Source organism: Coturnix japonica, chromosome 18, assembly GCF_054131305.1.
Source record: "Coturnix japonica strain WE chromosome 18, WE-NBRP24, whole genome shotgun sequence".
In the NCBI taxonomy this organism is placed as follows: Eukaryota; Metazoa; Chordata; class Aves; order Galliformes; family Phasianidae; genus Coturnix; species Coturnix japonica.
This window is the reverse complement of record NC_140680.1, coordinates 14412901-14429275: the sequence shown is the minus strand read 5'-3', so window position 1 is coordinate 14429275 and position 16375 is coordinate 14412901. Positions and strand designations below refer to the sequence as shown.

The 16375-nt window shown below is 53.8% G+C and overlaps 1 protein-coding gene across 10 annotated transcripts in view; it reads left to right on the top strand.

The window, feature by feature from the left end:
- The first annotated feature begins 12307 nt into the window (after positions 1 to 12307).
- NRG2 (neuregulin 2) overlaps positions 12308 to 16375 on the top strand; it is a 126757-nt gene continuing 122689 nt past the window's right edge. For 8 of the 10 annotated variants that reach the window (XR_014935690.1, XR_014935689.1, XM_085519354.1 and 5 more), the window contains exon 1: positions 12311 to 13846. Coding sequence is in view for 8 of the 10 variants with exons in the window: in XM_085519354.1 (XP_085375480.1) it covers positions 12412 to 13846 (1435 nt within the window). In the remaining 2 variants the exon portion in view is untranslated. Of the gene's footprint in view, positions 13847 to 16375 lie in introns of all 10 variants that reach the window. The other 2 variants (XM_085519361.1, XM_085519356.1) reach the window with 2 other exon arrangements.

The window sequence follows — 16375 nt, the reverse complement described above, 5'->3', positions numbered from 1 at the left end:
CCTCGGCGATGGGTGCCATCTCCCACACCGCCGAGGGACAGCGAGAACCGTCCTGCTGCAACGGGGCAGGTCTTTGTTCCGCTTTGCTCGTTTGTCCCGAAAAGGAACAGTGTTGAACAGCCTTACCCGAGGCCTAATGCCAGCAGGAGTCCTAATGGTGTCTGAACCGCTGCCTTAGTCGTGCTGGAAAGCTGGTAAATATCCCACTGGAGATGGCACTCCTTTGGTGAAACTTGTCCGCTAGGGAGCAGGTGGCCACCCTTGGGTGAGAGATGTTCATTTTAATGATGCTGCCCAAGGAGGGCCAGCAGCTGAGTCTGGTGCTCTCACATACGGGTCAGCTTTGTTATGCCCAGAGTGGATACACTCAGTGGATCCTCCGAGCCCCGAGAATATGGCCTGACATTATTTCCCCTTTGGTGGGATGTTGCTGGGTACCCTCTGTGCCCATCGTCGCTGTGTTGCAGGTCACAGCAGCTCTCAGAGCACTCTGGTGGCTCTATTTGTGCCTTGTGAGGGCAGTGATGGCCAAAGGGTGGGCAGGGTGATGCTGTACCTCACTGCTGCAGTCACACCAACATGTCCCATATGTTTAGCAAGCTCCACTTCAGGCTTTTCTCCATTCTGCTGAGAACCACTCCAGACCTTCCTGCCCCAAAGCTCCTATATCTTTCTCTGATATCTTTTAATCCCTAGCTTGAATACACCAATGGCTACTTCAAAGTTACTGATTCTTGTGCAACTTTTATCTTTTTTCTCATGTTTTTCCCCATTCTGCCTCTGTATAATTGCTCTGTAGCAATTATATCCCCTTCAGTCTCTGTTTTATTAGTCTAAATAGGACAAACATTTGGAGGTTTCCTCCCACTGGAACAATTCCACCTTTCTGTACCTGTTGTGGCCATCCCTCATTACACCAGTTTGGGTTCCCCTGAAGGATGGGGGAGAGGGTTTTCTCAGTGTCACCACTGTGACTCAAGATTTAAGATCAATGGACCTTTTGTTTCAGAATCCAGTTCAGGGGGCTTTTAAGAACATATCTGATGCAGACAGTGAGCATCTCCAAGTTTGGAGTCCAAGCCTGTTATCCAGCCACAAAACAACAACTCTGCTGATTCTGAGAACTTGCACGAACATTTATAATCGCAGGAGGGAATCTAAGAGCCATTCAAACCACAGATAAGATTAGTAACAAAAGTGGCTGAGATGAGACTGTTACTGTGCAAGTCAAAGGAAAGCCTGTCACACATGGAGGATGTTGCCAAGAAACACACGTTCGAGTGGCAGGGCCACTCTTCTTCCCATCGCTGTCCGAATTCTCCCGCAGTCTCTCCAGCTCTGTTCAGCCCAGTTGAGGTATCCATTCGATTAGGAAGTGATTCAATTTTGGTGTGACACTGAACAAAGCTTTTTGCTCATGCTGCAGTGTCAGGTCTCTTCCTGGGTCCAGTCCTTGCCCAGCACTCCCACCATGGAAGAGGCAGCATGTTCTGCTTTGTGCAGAACACAAGTACTCCCTGAGCCATGCTGAAGCTTGCAGCAAGAGAGCCACTAACAAAGCATCTGCTACAGGCTTGGAGCTGGGGCAGGCAGAAAGCAATCACAGCAGTGTGGGGTTGTCTGAAGTTGTGCAAAGCCTCAGAGGATCCGAAGTGTGCAACAGAACAGCAAAAGCTTCCTCTGCTGTCTGCACGGATCCTCCTCAGCACATGCCTTTGGATTGCTGCTCAGTGCGGCTTGTGCGCTGCGACCCTTCCTTGCCCAGTGAACAAGCCCCGTCGTGTGCAATGAACAAGAAACCAGCACACCACATCTGTGAACCATTTAGGAAGACGGGAATGATGAGCTGTGCATACAATAGAGTTGCTATTAAATCTGTCAATCTTAATTTTAAAAAGTACTTCTCAATGAAAATTATTTATAAAAAGAAAATCACAGTGACCCCAAATCAAATGATTTGTGAATGGTTTTGAGTCTCCCAGATCAGTTAAAACTCCCGTGTTAGTCACTGGACATCATCCAAACTACGCACTGAATGAATAACACGTCTGCCAAATCCCTTTTTTTCACCCTCACCCAGTTTGGCACAGGACGGCTGAAGTCATTTTTCTAAATATCTTTCAGAACATCAAGCAACTGTAAAATAACAATGGAAAAGCTTTGGCCACGTCTCACTACAGCCCTCCAGTTGTAACTGCTTCTCTCGGGAAAGGCGCCGCGGATCCTCTGATGCTCTTTTGGGTGAGCACTGTGTGTGGGGGGGCTGAGGGCAGCCCCACGAGTGGAGCGGGGCCACGTGGGCACCTGCTGCAGGGCAAGAGGATGTTCCAATTGCTTCCCATCCAACAGCAGTGCCTGTGATACCCCTCACTTTTCAAAAAATTAAGGAAAAACAAAACAAAACAGTGAATCAGTGGCTGAACAATGGCAAAACAAGTTCTTGTTTCTTCTGTCTGCACAGATAAAGTACCAATTCTTTAAAGCACTACATGAAGTCCCATCCGAGTGAATTAAGCTTGGGACTGTTTTCACAGTGCCTTGTTCCAATTATGCAGCATGCTTTCTCTCCTCCCAGCTGGCCTGTACGTCTCCCTGTTGCCCTTTTCTCTGAAAACTGGCTTCCAGCAAATGGTGCCTTTCCCTTTCCAGGTGTGGAGGACTCTGTGGCACTGTCACCTGCAGTGATGCAGTGATGCTGGTCCTCAGCTCCAATGGAATCAGGGGGAAGCACGATTCTCCAGCTCCCCAGATAAGGTACTAATGGAGACCAAAGTGATGGATGCTCTTCTGTTGAAAACCAATGACAAATAGACATCAGATCCCAGTCTTGCTGATTTTCACTGACAAAAGTTTATAAAACCAAGGCTTGCTGCACCACACCTCCTCAGGTATGAGGGAAGGCCCACTGTCACCTATCATTGTTAGCAAATGTTTTGCATCCCCAAAGCTTGATTGTGCCCTTGGCCAATAGTAGCAAACCTACCCCCAAAAACTAGAACTACATTTATCCCACTTTACCTTAGAGCACGCATCACAACATCCAGCTTACTTGTTTTCCTCTCGATGGAGCAGACTGATACCTGGCGGTGCCAGCAGGTTTGCTTCATTTTTACCATGAAGCATGATTGTAAATGAACCTCTTTGAGCAGTTGCCCCTCTGCCTGTCAGGCAGCTTGAAGAGCATGGGAGCTTTGGCACAAAAGAATTTATAGCTCATGACTTCTGAACTATTAATGTAACCAATGAAGATATCTCGTTATTGGCTGTTTGCAGCAACTGGACGTGGTGGTAAATAAAGCCTTTTTGGAGGATGCTCCGGTGCCTTTTCTGGGTTGAAACTACAGCTTCCAGAGAAGAGCGTGTAGTACTCACCAGCCTTGCTGACAGATGGAAATATAGGTCAGCATTCAGCTTTGCAGTCCTCCTACAAGTGTGGTGGGTGACTGCCACTGCTGGGAGGTAGATGCAATGCCACCATTTACAGGCTACCTCTGGACCTGCAGAGGGAGCCAACTTGGCTTCTTAACTGAGGCTTCACCAAGAAGAAAAGGGGCCATGACAAGGGGGGGTTGTCCAAGGGTTGCAAGATCGCTTGTGATTCACAAGGGCTTGATGCATGTAATCCCTGGGGTGACAAAGAAGCTCCTGTGCTGAGTGCAGCAGTTCTGTATGCCAACACGGGCACAGAAAAGTCCTCCTTTCCCTGTAAGCAAGTTATTTCCCATGGGATGCATGAAGTTACACTGCATTGTAGGAGGAAAATGACAGTCCCTTCAATTTTTTAACATAGTTCCTTTTATTTATTAATTATGTAATGCTTGCCTTTGCCTCTTTCAAATCCATTTTTGGGATATCCTCCTGCAGCGTTGCTGTGATCCTGGGAGCTGGCAGGTCACTCTGAGACCTGGTTTGGGTTTGGAAACCTGTGATGTCCACTCACCATGGCACAGCAGAGGCTAAAAACTTGAGGATGTTGCCTCAATTTTGGGATCTCCCCAAAGAGATGTAACATTTAGAATCGCTCAGGCCATAAGCTACAGAGGCAGTGTCACGGGCATTCCTTTACTTGTCTCCACAATAAGCTGTGGCAAAAAACATGTAATAGTTCTGAGACTCCTGATGTGGCGGCTGCCACAGCCAAGGTGCCAGACTGTGCTTGGCTTTGTTGAACCTCAGGAGGTTCTCCTGGGCCCACCTCTCAGTCTGGGTCTCTCTGAATGGCAGCCCGTCCATTGGTGTGTGTGCTGCCCCTCACAGCTCTGTATCACCTGCAGACCACTCAGGGTGCACTCAGTCCCACTCGGTGTCACTGATGAAGATATTAAAGAGTATCAGTCCCAGCGCTGACCCCCGAGAGCCACCAACTCATCCCTGATCTCCACCCAGACATGGGGCCATTGGTCACCCCTCTCTGGCTGTACCACAACCTGTGCCTTTCACAACCTGTGCTTCACCCATCGATCAGTCCACCCATCAAATCTACACCTTTCCAATATGGAGAGGGGGGGTCAGCGCCAAAGGCTGTTCTGAATATGACATCAGTGGCTCTTCCCTTGTCTGCTGATGCAGTTATGGCATCGTGTAAGGTCATTAGGTTGGTCCTGCCCTTTGTGAAGCCGTGCTGTTCTTTTTGTTTACAGCTGGGTACACTGGCTGCTGGGATGTTTTAGGAACTGGCTAAAATGGAATCTCAGGCCAGCCCTGGTGTGATGAGATACAGTCCAGTGTAAGCGTGCAGCACACACAAAACATCCTCGCAGCAGCTACATTCAATTCAGTGCTTTACAGCTGCTCTGCAAATCCTGTGCTGCGAGGGCAGGAAGATGCAGCGCTCTGACCCTGCAAGGTCTGAATGGGGCAAGTCAGGGGCTGCGGTGTCGGAAATGCCCGTTTTGTGTCAGAAATTAAGAGGCTTTACGGAATGGGAGAGGATCCGTCATTGCTCCGGCGCAGCGAGTCCGGCTTGTGCTGAGCCCGGCAGGGAGCGGGCAGGGGAGGGGTGTCAGCGCGGCCCTGCCGTGTACAAGGCACCTATTGGGGACCGGGTCTGCTTTGCACGGTGGGAACTTCTCCCCCTTTATCCTCTCTTTGGGTCAGCAGCTCCACCTGCCCGCTCGGCTCCCACCGACAGCGGGGCGCCCTGTCAGAGCGGCCGGGCCTGCGGCCGGTTCGGGGCTCGGCGCGGCCGCTGCTGCCACCTGGCGGTGACGGGCGGGCGCTGTGAGGCCGCCGCGGAGGCCTCGGGCCGGGAACGGCGCCGGGTGATGGATGCGCCCCGAGCGGTGCGGGAACGGCGGGCGGGGCGCGGCCACCGCGGTGACCGGAGACGAGGAGCCCGCGCCCGGAGGGGCCGCCGCTCCACGCACCGCCGGGCGGCTGCGGAGTGTGCGGTGTGTGCGGTGTGTGTGTGCGGTGTGTGTGTGCGGTGTGTGTGTGCGGTGTGTGTGTGTGTGCTGTGTGTGCGGTGTGTGCTGTGTGTGTGTGTGTGTGTGCGGTGTGTGTGTGTGTGTGTGTGTGTGTGTGTGCGGTGTGTGTGTGTGTGCGGTGTGTGTGTGCGGTGTGTGTGTGTGTGTGTGTGTGTGTGTGTGTGTGCGGTGTGTGTGTGCGGTGTGTGCTGTGTGTGTGTGTGTGTGTGCGGTGTGTGTGTGTGCGGTGTGTGTGTGTGCGGTGTGTGTGTGTGTGCGGTGTGTGTGTGCGGTGTGTGTGTGCGGTGTGTGTGTGCGGTGTGTGTGTGCGGTGTGTGTGTGCGGTGTGTGCGCGGTGTGTGTGTGCGGTGTGTGCGGTGTGTGTGTGTGCGGTGTGTGTGTGTGCGGTGTGTGCGGTGTGTGTGTGCGGTGTGTGCGCGGTGTGTGTGTGCGGTGTGTGCGGTGTGTGTGTGTGTGTGTGTGCGGTGTGTGTGTGCGGTGTGTGTGCGGTGTGTGCGGTGTGTGTGTGCGGTGTGTGTGTGCGGTGTGTGTGTGTGTGTGTGTGTGTGTGTGCGGTGTGTGCGGTGTGTGTGTGTGTGTGTGTGCGGTGTGTGTGTGTGCGGTGTGTGTGCTGTGTGTGTGTGTGTGTGTGCGGTGTGTGCGGTGTGTGTGTGTGTGTGTGTGCGGTGTGTGTGTGTGCGGTGTGTGTGTGCTGTGTGTGTGTGCTGTGTGTGCGGTGTGTGTGTGCGGTGTGTGTGTGTGCGGTGTGTGTGTGTGTGTGTGTGTGCTGTGTGTGCTGTGTGTGCGCTGTGTGCGGTGTGTGCGGTGTGTGCGGTCCCCCCGCGGGTGGGAGCACGGCCGTGGTCTCTCCCAGGGATGCACCACCTCCCGGGTTTGGTTTCTGGCTGCCCAACCCAGCTGTGCCGAGCTGCCGTTTCATTATGGGACAGAGCGAGCACTGATGGCAGCTCAGGTAAGCTGGGGTGAGGTCTGTTCCCCGCTGCTTCTGTAATGAGCAGAGATTCCCACTGAAGCCTTTATTTTGCAGAACTGGGCTGGCAGCCTTTCCAGGTGATGAATTTTGGATGAGGAAATAGAAATCCTTGTCCCTGGCTCAGCAGGGTTAATCTCAGCACAGACGCGTGTGCTGCTGCCTGTGTCCTCAGCGCCAGCCGGGAGGTGCACGAGGAGGAGCTGCAGACCGGGAAAGACCCGTGATGATCACAGCACGGATATGCTGCAGTCGTGGATGCCTGTGGACAGAGGGTGCTGTGTGCGCATGTGTGTGCCTGAGGATCACACGAGTGAGATGCAGCAGATGAGCTGCCTTACACTGTGTGTAACCTCCCACTGCTCTTGAACAGGCTTGGCAAGAAGGGGAGGGAGATGAGAATCGAAAGGAGGCTCGCATGCTTGGAGGGGCTCAGGAGCCTGATTCAACCCATTGCTCTCAAGGGAAGCGGGAGCACACGCAGCTCTTGAGCCTTGTGTTTTGCTGTCAAGCTCAACATAGATCCGACTTGGCATTAAATTATTTGCATTAACTCACTGGGAAAAGGAGACATAAGAACACAGTTAAACCACAAAGTATTGAATTACAATTTGATATGAAGAAAGAAAAGAAAGATGGAGGAGAAGGAAAAAAACTCCGTCTTTATTTGTTTAATTGGTATCCTCTGAACTGGCTGCAGGAGTGAGGACAGGGGCTGCGCTGTGACCCTGTGAAACCTGTCCTGCAGGGAGGAGGTGGGACTGGGGAGCCAGCAGTTCATAGGGACCAAGGAATGTGGGACCATTTGGAGTCACCCACTAAAAACCCCAGGGTGATCCTTAGTGACAAAGAGACTAAAAGAGAGTCACGCAAGGGCAACAGCCAGAGGGGCTGCGCTGTGACCCTGTGAAACCTGTCCTGCAGGGAGGAGGTGGGACTGGGGAGCCAGCAGTTCATAGGGACCAAGGAATGTGGGACCATTTGGAGTCACCCACTAAAAACCCCAGGGTGATCCTTAGTGACAAAGAGACTAAAAGAGAGTCACGCAAGGGCAACAGCCAGGGCAAATGTTTGCAACAGCTGCCTCGGGACAGGGCCTTCATCCCACATCCATCTCCTTGACTTGGCATCAGCCAAATGCTGCACAGGCTGCTCCCTGTGTGTGCTCACAGCCTTTGTCCCTGCTTGGCCTGTGGTTTTCTGGTTTTGATTCCGCACTCACTGCCTCTTGTTCTCAGAGATACAGGATCTTTCTAGGAAAATGTGTGTCTATGGGGAGTCACAATGGGAACAGCCAGGTCCCATCTCCAGCGCCTCCTGCTCCTTACATGCAGCACGTGCACAGCCCAGCCCTCTCCTAATCCTGGCCTTTCATTGCCCCCAGCCCTCCTTGCAAAGGGTAAGATGAGGACTGAGGCTCCACCACCCCTTTGGTCCTCCTGGCTTTATTCCAACACTGCTAATTAAAAAGCCAGCATCATCAGTGATTTTTTCTGATGTGAAAACTTTTCCATAAGGAACTGGTCCCAAATCCACCAACTCATTTCACGTTTATTTTAAATCTGAGCTTTACATCATGTAATTTCCTCCAGGGCTTGATTATCTTCTCAGTAAAAACACTGTTGTTCTGGTTTGTGAGACCTATATTTAATCTCGCCGTAAGGCCTCTGTACCTCCCAGTGCAGGGCTGAGATGCTGCCACAGCTCCTGGCTTTGCCTCCCTAGTTATTTGAATACATTAAACGATGCTAGTTCTGCAATATTGAGGGTGTTCTCCAGCCATGGGGTGCCTGTCAGCACTCACTTCTTGTTGTAGAAGTGGCCTCCTGAACCTCAGAAGTCATCCAAAGAGGTTCTCTTAAACAGTAGCAGGCAACATGTAAACAGGGAACTGGAGGCACAGTCAGACAGGATAATTTTCTGTCTCTCTCATTCTGCTGGAACCTCAAGTCCTTCTCTGTATTTCCCCTACATGTAACAAGGTAAATAGCATTCAGTGTATTTTTACACTGAAATACATGGAACAGGTAAAAGTGGGAGGAGGGATCATTTCCTGAGCCTGCTCACAGCTCTCTGCTCTCAGCCGGAGGCTCTGAGCTCCCTGGGTCACATCTCTGACATACGCATTTTGCAGTGCAGAAAGCTCTTGCTTGAATGCAAATGCTTTCACCAGCCTTCAAGTGGAGGCCTCGGTTTCCAGCTCGGCAGTATCACCTCACGACCATACTTTAAACATAACTCATTTTTAGTGTTGATTTGGAGATTTTTCTTTTAATTGTTCATAATAATTCCTTGTGTTTCTCTCAGATACAGGCTGATGAGGCCAGGAGATGCACGTAGGAACACATGACTGGTATGGACTTTAAGAAGGGTTAATTTCAATTCTTCAGTTCAGTTTTGATGATGGATTTTCTAAAAGCTTCTGGAACTAAAGACAGACAATGGCTTGACCTTCTCTTACCGATTAGGACTCCCAGGCCAAAGGAGCCATGACACAGCTTGGTTTGCCACAGGCCTTGGGAACTCAGAGTTGCACAGACATACCTGATGCACTGACCTAACTGCAACAGTTGTTTAATACAGAGGTGAGTATAAGGAGGGTCTGCAGAGAAAAGGAAACTGAGCACAGTCAGGGCAGCTGTAGAGAGATCCAGTGCTGGGGAGTCTCTGGGATGGAGCGGGCTCTTGCACTTTGCCTTGTGGCTGATGGTCTGGAGGATGGAGGCTGCAGGAGCAGCCAGAAAAATGCACCCCAGTGTGGGGAGAATTGCTCTGGCTGTGGCTTTTCTGTGGCAGTCTCCCCTCTGCCCTGAGGAGTGTGAAACCCTTCAAGGCTGGGCTGCTGCTTGTGTACAGATGTATGCATCTAACACACAAAGGCATTTGAAAGGCACTGTGAGCCAAGGCCGCAAGGACAATGATCTGAATGACTGGCGTGCAAAATTTGGGTACCAACGCAGGGACCAAATAATCTGATCTGGAAGTCTAGGATTAAAAAGAATGGCCAAACTTTATATTTTATTTCCATTCATCATTTCTGTTTGTGTGGGTGGACAAGGAGAGAATGACTTTCCTGGGGAGGAGAGCAGATAAAAGAGGCACACATTTACACATTTCCTTGAAAGATGTGTGGCTTTTTTTCTTCTTTGTTCCTAGGTTAATATGCCATAAAAGGGCTGGACGTAACCCTGATAGCTTTTCTATCACGTGCAAGAAACTGGCTAGCTCTTCACTTTTGTAGGGTCTTTCTCCCTTTGATTGCTAACTATGTGCCTAAAGAGAAGTCTTTCCAGCATGGATTTCATCACTGCCCCAGGATGAATAGGCCAAATTCTTGCAAAGGAGAGCTTGAGGTGGGAAAAAAATGGACACCAATGGACTTGGTGTTTGGGCATGTTTCCAAGCCTTTGTAAAACACCTGACTGTCATAGGGAAGAAATGCCCCACAGGGAAGGAAAGCTGTCCCCTTAAGGGGCTGGGGTGTGGGTGAGTGTTTCCAGAACCTGCTGCCTTCATGCCATCAGAGCTATAGAGTCCATACAGGAACCTTGACAGACCTTGTGCTGGGGGAGGCTGGGGATGGAGGGACATGCCTGCAATGCACGCATGCTTCTGAGGCTTGCCTGAAGCAGGGAAGAGCTGAACACAACCCTGTGCTGTCTGACACCAGCTCACATAGAGGGACGTGGGGTGGGAAAGTCTTCCAGGGTCTGTTCCCCATTCCACCAAAAGCCCCCTGTCTTCTAAAGGATTTCCCCATGCTGAATCTGCTGGAACAGTTAACAGTTAATTTCAGTTAATACCTAAGATGCTGAGGATTTGCAACTCACCTGCCTGTGCTGCTGGGGTCAACATCTGGCAGAAGAGCTGCCTGAGACAGGGATGATTTTGCCCTCGGGACACTGTGTTCTGCGGCATTTGCCACTGAGATGGGATCTTTGTGCCAGAAGCTCTTTGTGCAGAGGGAGACAGAGCCCAGGGCAGTGCTTTGCTCTGCAGACATCCCCAGGAAATAGCAGGGTTTGGGATGCTCCGGGAGGGGTGGAACCTGGGCTGAGATTGGATGCCCCCTCTTTCTTTTAGGGTAGCAAACACGATGGGGGTTTTGCAGCAGTGAGGTAGGGGACAGATGGGCTTTGATGAAATTAAAGAAACTAGGGGATGAAATAGTTGTGTTCTGAAATAGCGGCTCTTCATGGGGGATCCCAGTTTGTGCCTGGATGCAGAACAAACTGACTTTTCTGTCTGACAAAGGGAAAATATGAAAGATGAAGGAAAAAAACCCAGAAGAGAAGGGGACTGAATGAGTCAGAGACACAAACTTTCAAGAGCAGCTGCACTGAGATGGAGTAGAAAGGTCTGGGCACTGGCTGATGACAGACACTGAACCTCTTTAGTGAAAGAGGCACCAGATTTTGCAGTAGCGAGAGGCAGCTGGGAAGTATTTTTATGTATGTCACAATTTTGACCATTAGAAGAGTGAAAATCTGAAAAAAATGTGCTTGCCTTAAGACTAAGCAGAGATGATGATGGCTGAGAACCGTGGTGATGAAGCTGGAGAAATCTGCCTTTGAGACAAAATGAGGAGCAGAAGAGGCCACCGGGATGTGAGAGCTGGTGGTGCAGACTGAGAAGAACAGGGATGGGAGGATTATTTAGGCTTCATCCTGTTAGAACCACAGTTGGGATTAGGTTGGTGCCTTCAGCCAGGGCCTTGCCTTTCACTTTATAAGTCAGAATGCCCGAGGATGTATAGAAGAGCATGATTTTACAGAAGAAGCGAGGAAAGAATTTAATCCTAAATTGTTTCTCAAATGATAACAGAATGGCAAACATCTCTGTTGACACAACAGCCAGGAAAGATACAGCTGGAAGGATGCACATGTGGTGCCTTTTTATGAAGTCATGTGTTCCAGACTCCAAAATGCAGAAAAAACTCACTTTTAAAAACTTCCCCATAGGCCTCACAGGTCTCTTGTGCTGAATTTCCTTCAGCTGCAGAACCACTGTGGTCCCATTGGGATTTCAGCCAGTGAAGAGGAAAAAGATGGGGCTCAAATGCCTGGGCATTCAACCATCTCTTCCATGAGGTGTGGGACAGAGCGGGGTCTGGTTCAAACAATTGCATCTGATATTTCCTTCTCCCACAGGCAGGGGCTGTGCTATCTGGACAAAGCATTACACTATGGGGCATTTCCACAGAGATGTGTGTCAAAAGCAGAAAGAAGCCAGGTGACCTCCTGAAGCCTCCCGTCCTCCCTGCCGTGAGAAACACTTCTGCCCTTCTCTCCCTCTGCTTGTGTTCTCCAGTTGTGCACAGTCACCCACTGGCCATGTCCCAGGGTGGTACCTCCCCGGCCCTGAGCTTTGTGCTGTCCATGTGTCCAAAATGCTCACAAGGAATGCTCCCCGAGCCCTGCTGTGCGCTGTGCCTGAGTGCAGCATCCCCACTCCCTTTCCATTTTTTCCCTAATGATTCTGGCTGCATTATATTGTATTGAGTGCAAACCCTGATCCTGTCATCTGCTCCCTCACTCTCCCTGCGGGCTCCGAGACCTGCCTCGCCATTCTGGGGGTTTCCCTGGGGTGGTGAAGCTGCTGGGGTGAGGGCTGTCCCTTTCCTTTGGTCACCATCGTGATGTGGGCATGGCTGTGTGTCCTTGCACAGGGCTGAACGCTGCCTCTGAGCCACCTCCAGCGTGGTGGCACCATGGCGGCTCTCGCTCAGTGCAGAATCCAGTGTGACAACAAATATGAAATCCTTTGCGGCTGATTAATTATCTCAGTTCTCTTCCATATTGCAGGAGGTGGGCAGCAAGGCTTTGGGAGCGCAGATTCCTTAGGATCAGCTTTGAAAATAAACCCAAATAAGCCACTTTTTGGAGATTAAACTGACTCCTGGAAACCACTGCAGGGGAAGAGCACTTGTTTATTAAAAAGAGACAGCAGGGATCAGGGCATGAAAGGAGGCTTTGTCTCCTCGGCTATTACCTTACTCCATTTGACGGTATTTTAATGCTTTTTTCTTCAGGTGTGCAGGGAACCTCAGGCACAAATGTCCCACCTTGGAAAGCACCGGGCATAGAGGGCTTTGCGCATCAGGGCAGCCCGTGCCACCTGCAGCAGCCCCCAAATGAGCGCATCTTTGTTGACACTGGTCCGGGTGGCTGCGAATGTCCGGGGGCTCGGGAGGGGGTTCGCTCCGTGTCTGATCGGGAAGCGTCCCCGGGGACCACCCGACCCTGCAGGAGCACGGAAGGCCACAGAGCAGGGATCCCCTCTGCTGCGGAGGGCATCCCCGGGGGACTCTCCGGCATCTCCCCACTCGAGGGCAGGGAATCGAGGTGGGGTCCCGCTGTCCGGCGCCCCCGACACGCGGTGCTGACCGGCGAGCGGGCAGCGGCCGTGAGAGCATCCCGGGGGGGGCTGCGGACCGCGGGAGCAGCTGGGGCGGGGGAACCGCAAAGGGCATCCCCATCCCAGGGAGGGAGGGCGAGGGGGAAGGCGTCAGCACATCCAGAGGGAGAAGGGGGCGAAGGCCGGCAGCGGGAGCACGCCGTGGGGGTGGGTTCCGGCTGCGGGAGCGTTGGGGAGGGCTGGAAGGGGCCTCCCGCGCTGAGGATCCGCCGCACGCGGGGCGGAAGGGGGGATTCGGAGGATCCCGGTGGAAGCCGCATCCCGAGGGGCGGGGGGGGCTCCGTGAGCATCCCGGGAAGGGGGAGGGAGGGAGAGAGGGGGGGGTTACCTCTGCAGCATCCCGCGCGGGCTCCCCACCTCCCTGGCTCGGAGCGGAGCCGGCCACCTCCCCCTCATCCTTCCCGGCCGGCGGCTGCGGGCGCTCGGTGGGGTCGCGGCGGCGGCTGCGGCTCCGCTCCGCGCCTGGGGGCGCCGTGCCGGGAGGAGGGTCCGCGCCGCGCCGCGCCGCTCCGCCCCGCCGCGCCCGCCCGCCCGCCGCGCCGCAGCCCCGCAGCCCGGCCGCCGCCGCCGCAGGGCCGGCGGGAGCGAGCGGCAGCCGGCGGCATGAGGCGCGACCCGGCGCCCGGCTTCTCCATGCTGCTCTTCGGCGTCTCGCTCGCCTGCTACTCGCCCAGCCTCAAGTCGGTGCAGGATCAGGCGTACACGGCGGCCGTGGTGCTGGAGGGCAAGGTGCAGTCCGTGGCCCCCCCCGCAGGCGGCGGCAATGACAGCCGCGGCGGCTCCGGCCCCGCCGGGGGGGTCCTGGTGAAGGTGCTCGACCTGTGGCCCCTGAACAGCGGCGGGCTGCAGCGGGAGCAGCTCATCAGCGTGGGCTCCAAGGCGCCCTGCTTCAAAGTGAAGCGCAACCACCGCTACATCTTCTTCCTGGAGCCCACCGAGGAGCCGCTCGTCTTCCGCACCGCCTTCGCCCCGCTCGACACCAGCGGCAAGAACCTCAAGCGGGACGTGGCGCGGATCCTCTGCGCGGACTGCGGTACGGGGGGGCGGCGGGGCCGGGGCCGGGCGGTGGGACGGGCCCCGCCCGGGCTGGGAGCCGCGCTGCCGTCGCCGGGCCCGGCCCCGGGATGCGGAGGCGGCTCCGCTGCGCTGCTCGGGCCGGTTCGCTCCGCGTTACCGTGCGGAGCCGGGCCGAGCCCCGAGCCGGGCCTGCGGCGGTGCCGCCTTCGCAGGTGAACTGGGAAGTTTGGCCTCCTTCGGAAGGAGAGTCTCGTTTTGCGAAGTCGTTTTTCTTTTGTTCGTTCGGCGCGTTTCCATTTGCGTCTTTAACGCACCTGCTCCGTGCTTTGTGGTGCCGTGCAGCGCTCCTCCATCACCTCCCCGAGTGCCGTTATGAAATGATTTCGACAGAGGAGCCTGCGAGCGTTCCTCCTTTTGTGCCTGGCTTTCCCTGCCGTCCTCCGGCGCTGCGATGTGTTGTGGGGGTACCGGCCGCAGACAATGACTGCATTTTCCCAGGGTTGGGATCTGAGCTTACAGAAACGCGGGGCCGGCCCTTCGTTCGGCTCCGGTGCTCGGATCCTTTGTCACAGAGCCGGGCAGGGCCGTTACCTGCAGCTCCCGAGGCACGCCGTGCCGCCTGCTGCAAACCCCGGTCTCTGGCGCTTGGTGGCTTGCAGGGCTGCGAGGGCCTGTCCCCGGGTTCTGTGCTCAATGACAGAACGCTGTGCTTGCTCATCAGGTTAATTGGCCCTTTGCCTCCTTAGAGGCGATGTGCCACACCAGTTATGCTTAGCTCCATAATGAACATATGCGCATGGTGTTGTTGTTGTTGTGTTCTCACATCGGTGTTCCCGGGGCAGTACTTGGCTATTGCTGACTGCAGACCCCGTGTTTTGAAGGCTGGACCTGGCTCTTTTTTGGTTACCACAAAGAAGGTGCATCCTGGCCTACCATAATATGTTGCTGAGAATAATGGGCTGGCACTGCATATCAGAAAGCTAAATCAGGAGGCACCGACCTCATGTACATCTGTGGGCCACGGTGGATACTGAGGATTTGGTGAAATAAGGAGTTAAATGCAAGAGGAGAGGAATGTATGGAAATTCTGATTTCTTTGTGAGGTGAAAGCACAGCAGAAGGGCTATGGTGCTTTTTTGTTGGTCTTTTTTAAGGAGGAAGGGTTGCAAACTTGTGCATCTCTGAGCAGTGGGATGTGACTTTAAGAGGAATGGAGGCTGCTCCGTTGCTTTCTGGATCAGGCCCAAAGCGCTAACGTGTGGGCTGATGTAACAACAAGTGAGGGGATGTCGTTCTGCCCGTGACACCCTCCCGGTGCTGATGCTTTGTTTTTGTGTTTCCGACGGGCTGAGGGATGCGGCGGGTTGTCAGCAGTGCTGCCTCAGTGGAGCTGTATGGCAGATGCAAAAGGAAAATAAATAAAAAAGCTGGTGGTTGGGAACTGTCAGAGCTGTGGTTTGTTAAGTGATGGGGATGAGATGGAAGCCTCAGCACACTGAACTTGTGGTTCCTGCAGCATGAAGGTTCAGCCGGGGCACCGGGAGGCAGGTTCTGAAGGTGACATTCCTGGCAGGATCTTCTGATTTGTGGGATCTAAGTTGATGGAAGGTGCACGGACTGAGAAACCAGGCCACGGTCTGCTTTCTTGCTCCTTGGGTTCCAGTGGGGCAGGGATCCAAAGAGGCACGGGGCTGTTTCCCATCCTCTCTGTAGGTGGGGATGGTGGACAGCTCCAGGGCTGGCAGACGGAGCCCTGTCCCGGCACAGGGACCTCAGAGGGACTCTGTGCTTTGGGAGCACCGTGGAGCAGAGGGTGTGCTGGGCCATGTGGCTCTGACCACGAACCCCCACTTTGAAGGATGGAGGCCTTGCAGGGCTGTCATCTCCCCTCCCTGGCTCCGTGCCTGGCTCTGTTTTCAGTGATTCATTCCCTTCTCATGGACTGGGATGCTGTGTGTCCTCTGCTTTCCTGCCTGCTGATGCTCCGCGTGTGCCGCAGGGTCAGGCCTGCAGTCAGAGCATCGTGGCTCTCTCCCAGGGCCAGGCTCTTGCCTGCACAGCACATTGCGGGAACAGGTGAAGCCCTGTAGGACAATAAGTCTGAAGGAGAGGGGAGCACTGCACGGGGTGCAGGAGGTGGAGAGGGAACATCTGTGCCAAGTTTCGGAGGCACTTGGGGGGGTCTCGGCTGGATGGTGTCGTACTGCCCACACTGTGCTGAGATCTGGGGAGGGAAACTCTCCCTCCTGGGCCCAGTGCTGGGCACTCTGGAGGGTGAAGCTTCCCTGCCGGCAAAATGCAGAGGTCTGCAGCCTCTGCCCCTCTGCAGAGCCTTGGATGAAGGAATGTTTGTGCTCCCTGGCACACGGGGAACAGCTTGGGTCTCACCACCCACATGGGCATCTTAAAACCTCTCCTGCACTGGCAGCGTTATTGTGTTTTTCATGCTGTTATATAATGACTCCTGTTATTGCTTCTCCTCCTGTCTCTTTTCTTCACGTCTTTTAGCTCCTTAATTTTGGATGGTCTCTTATTTCCTCCGCGC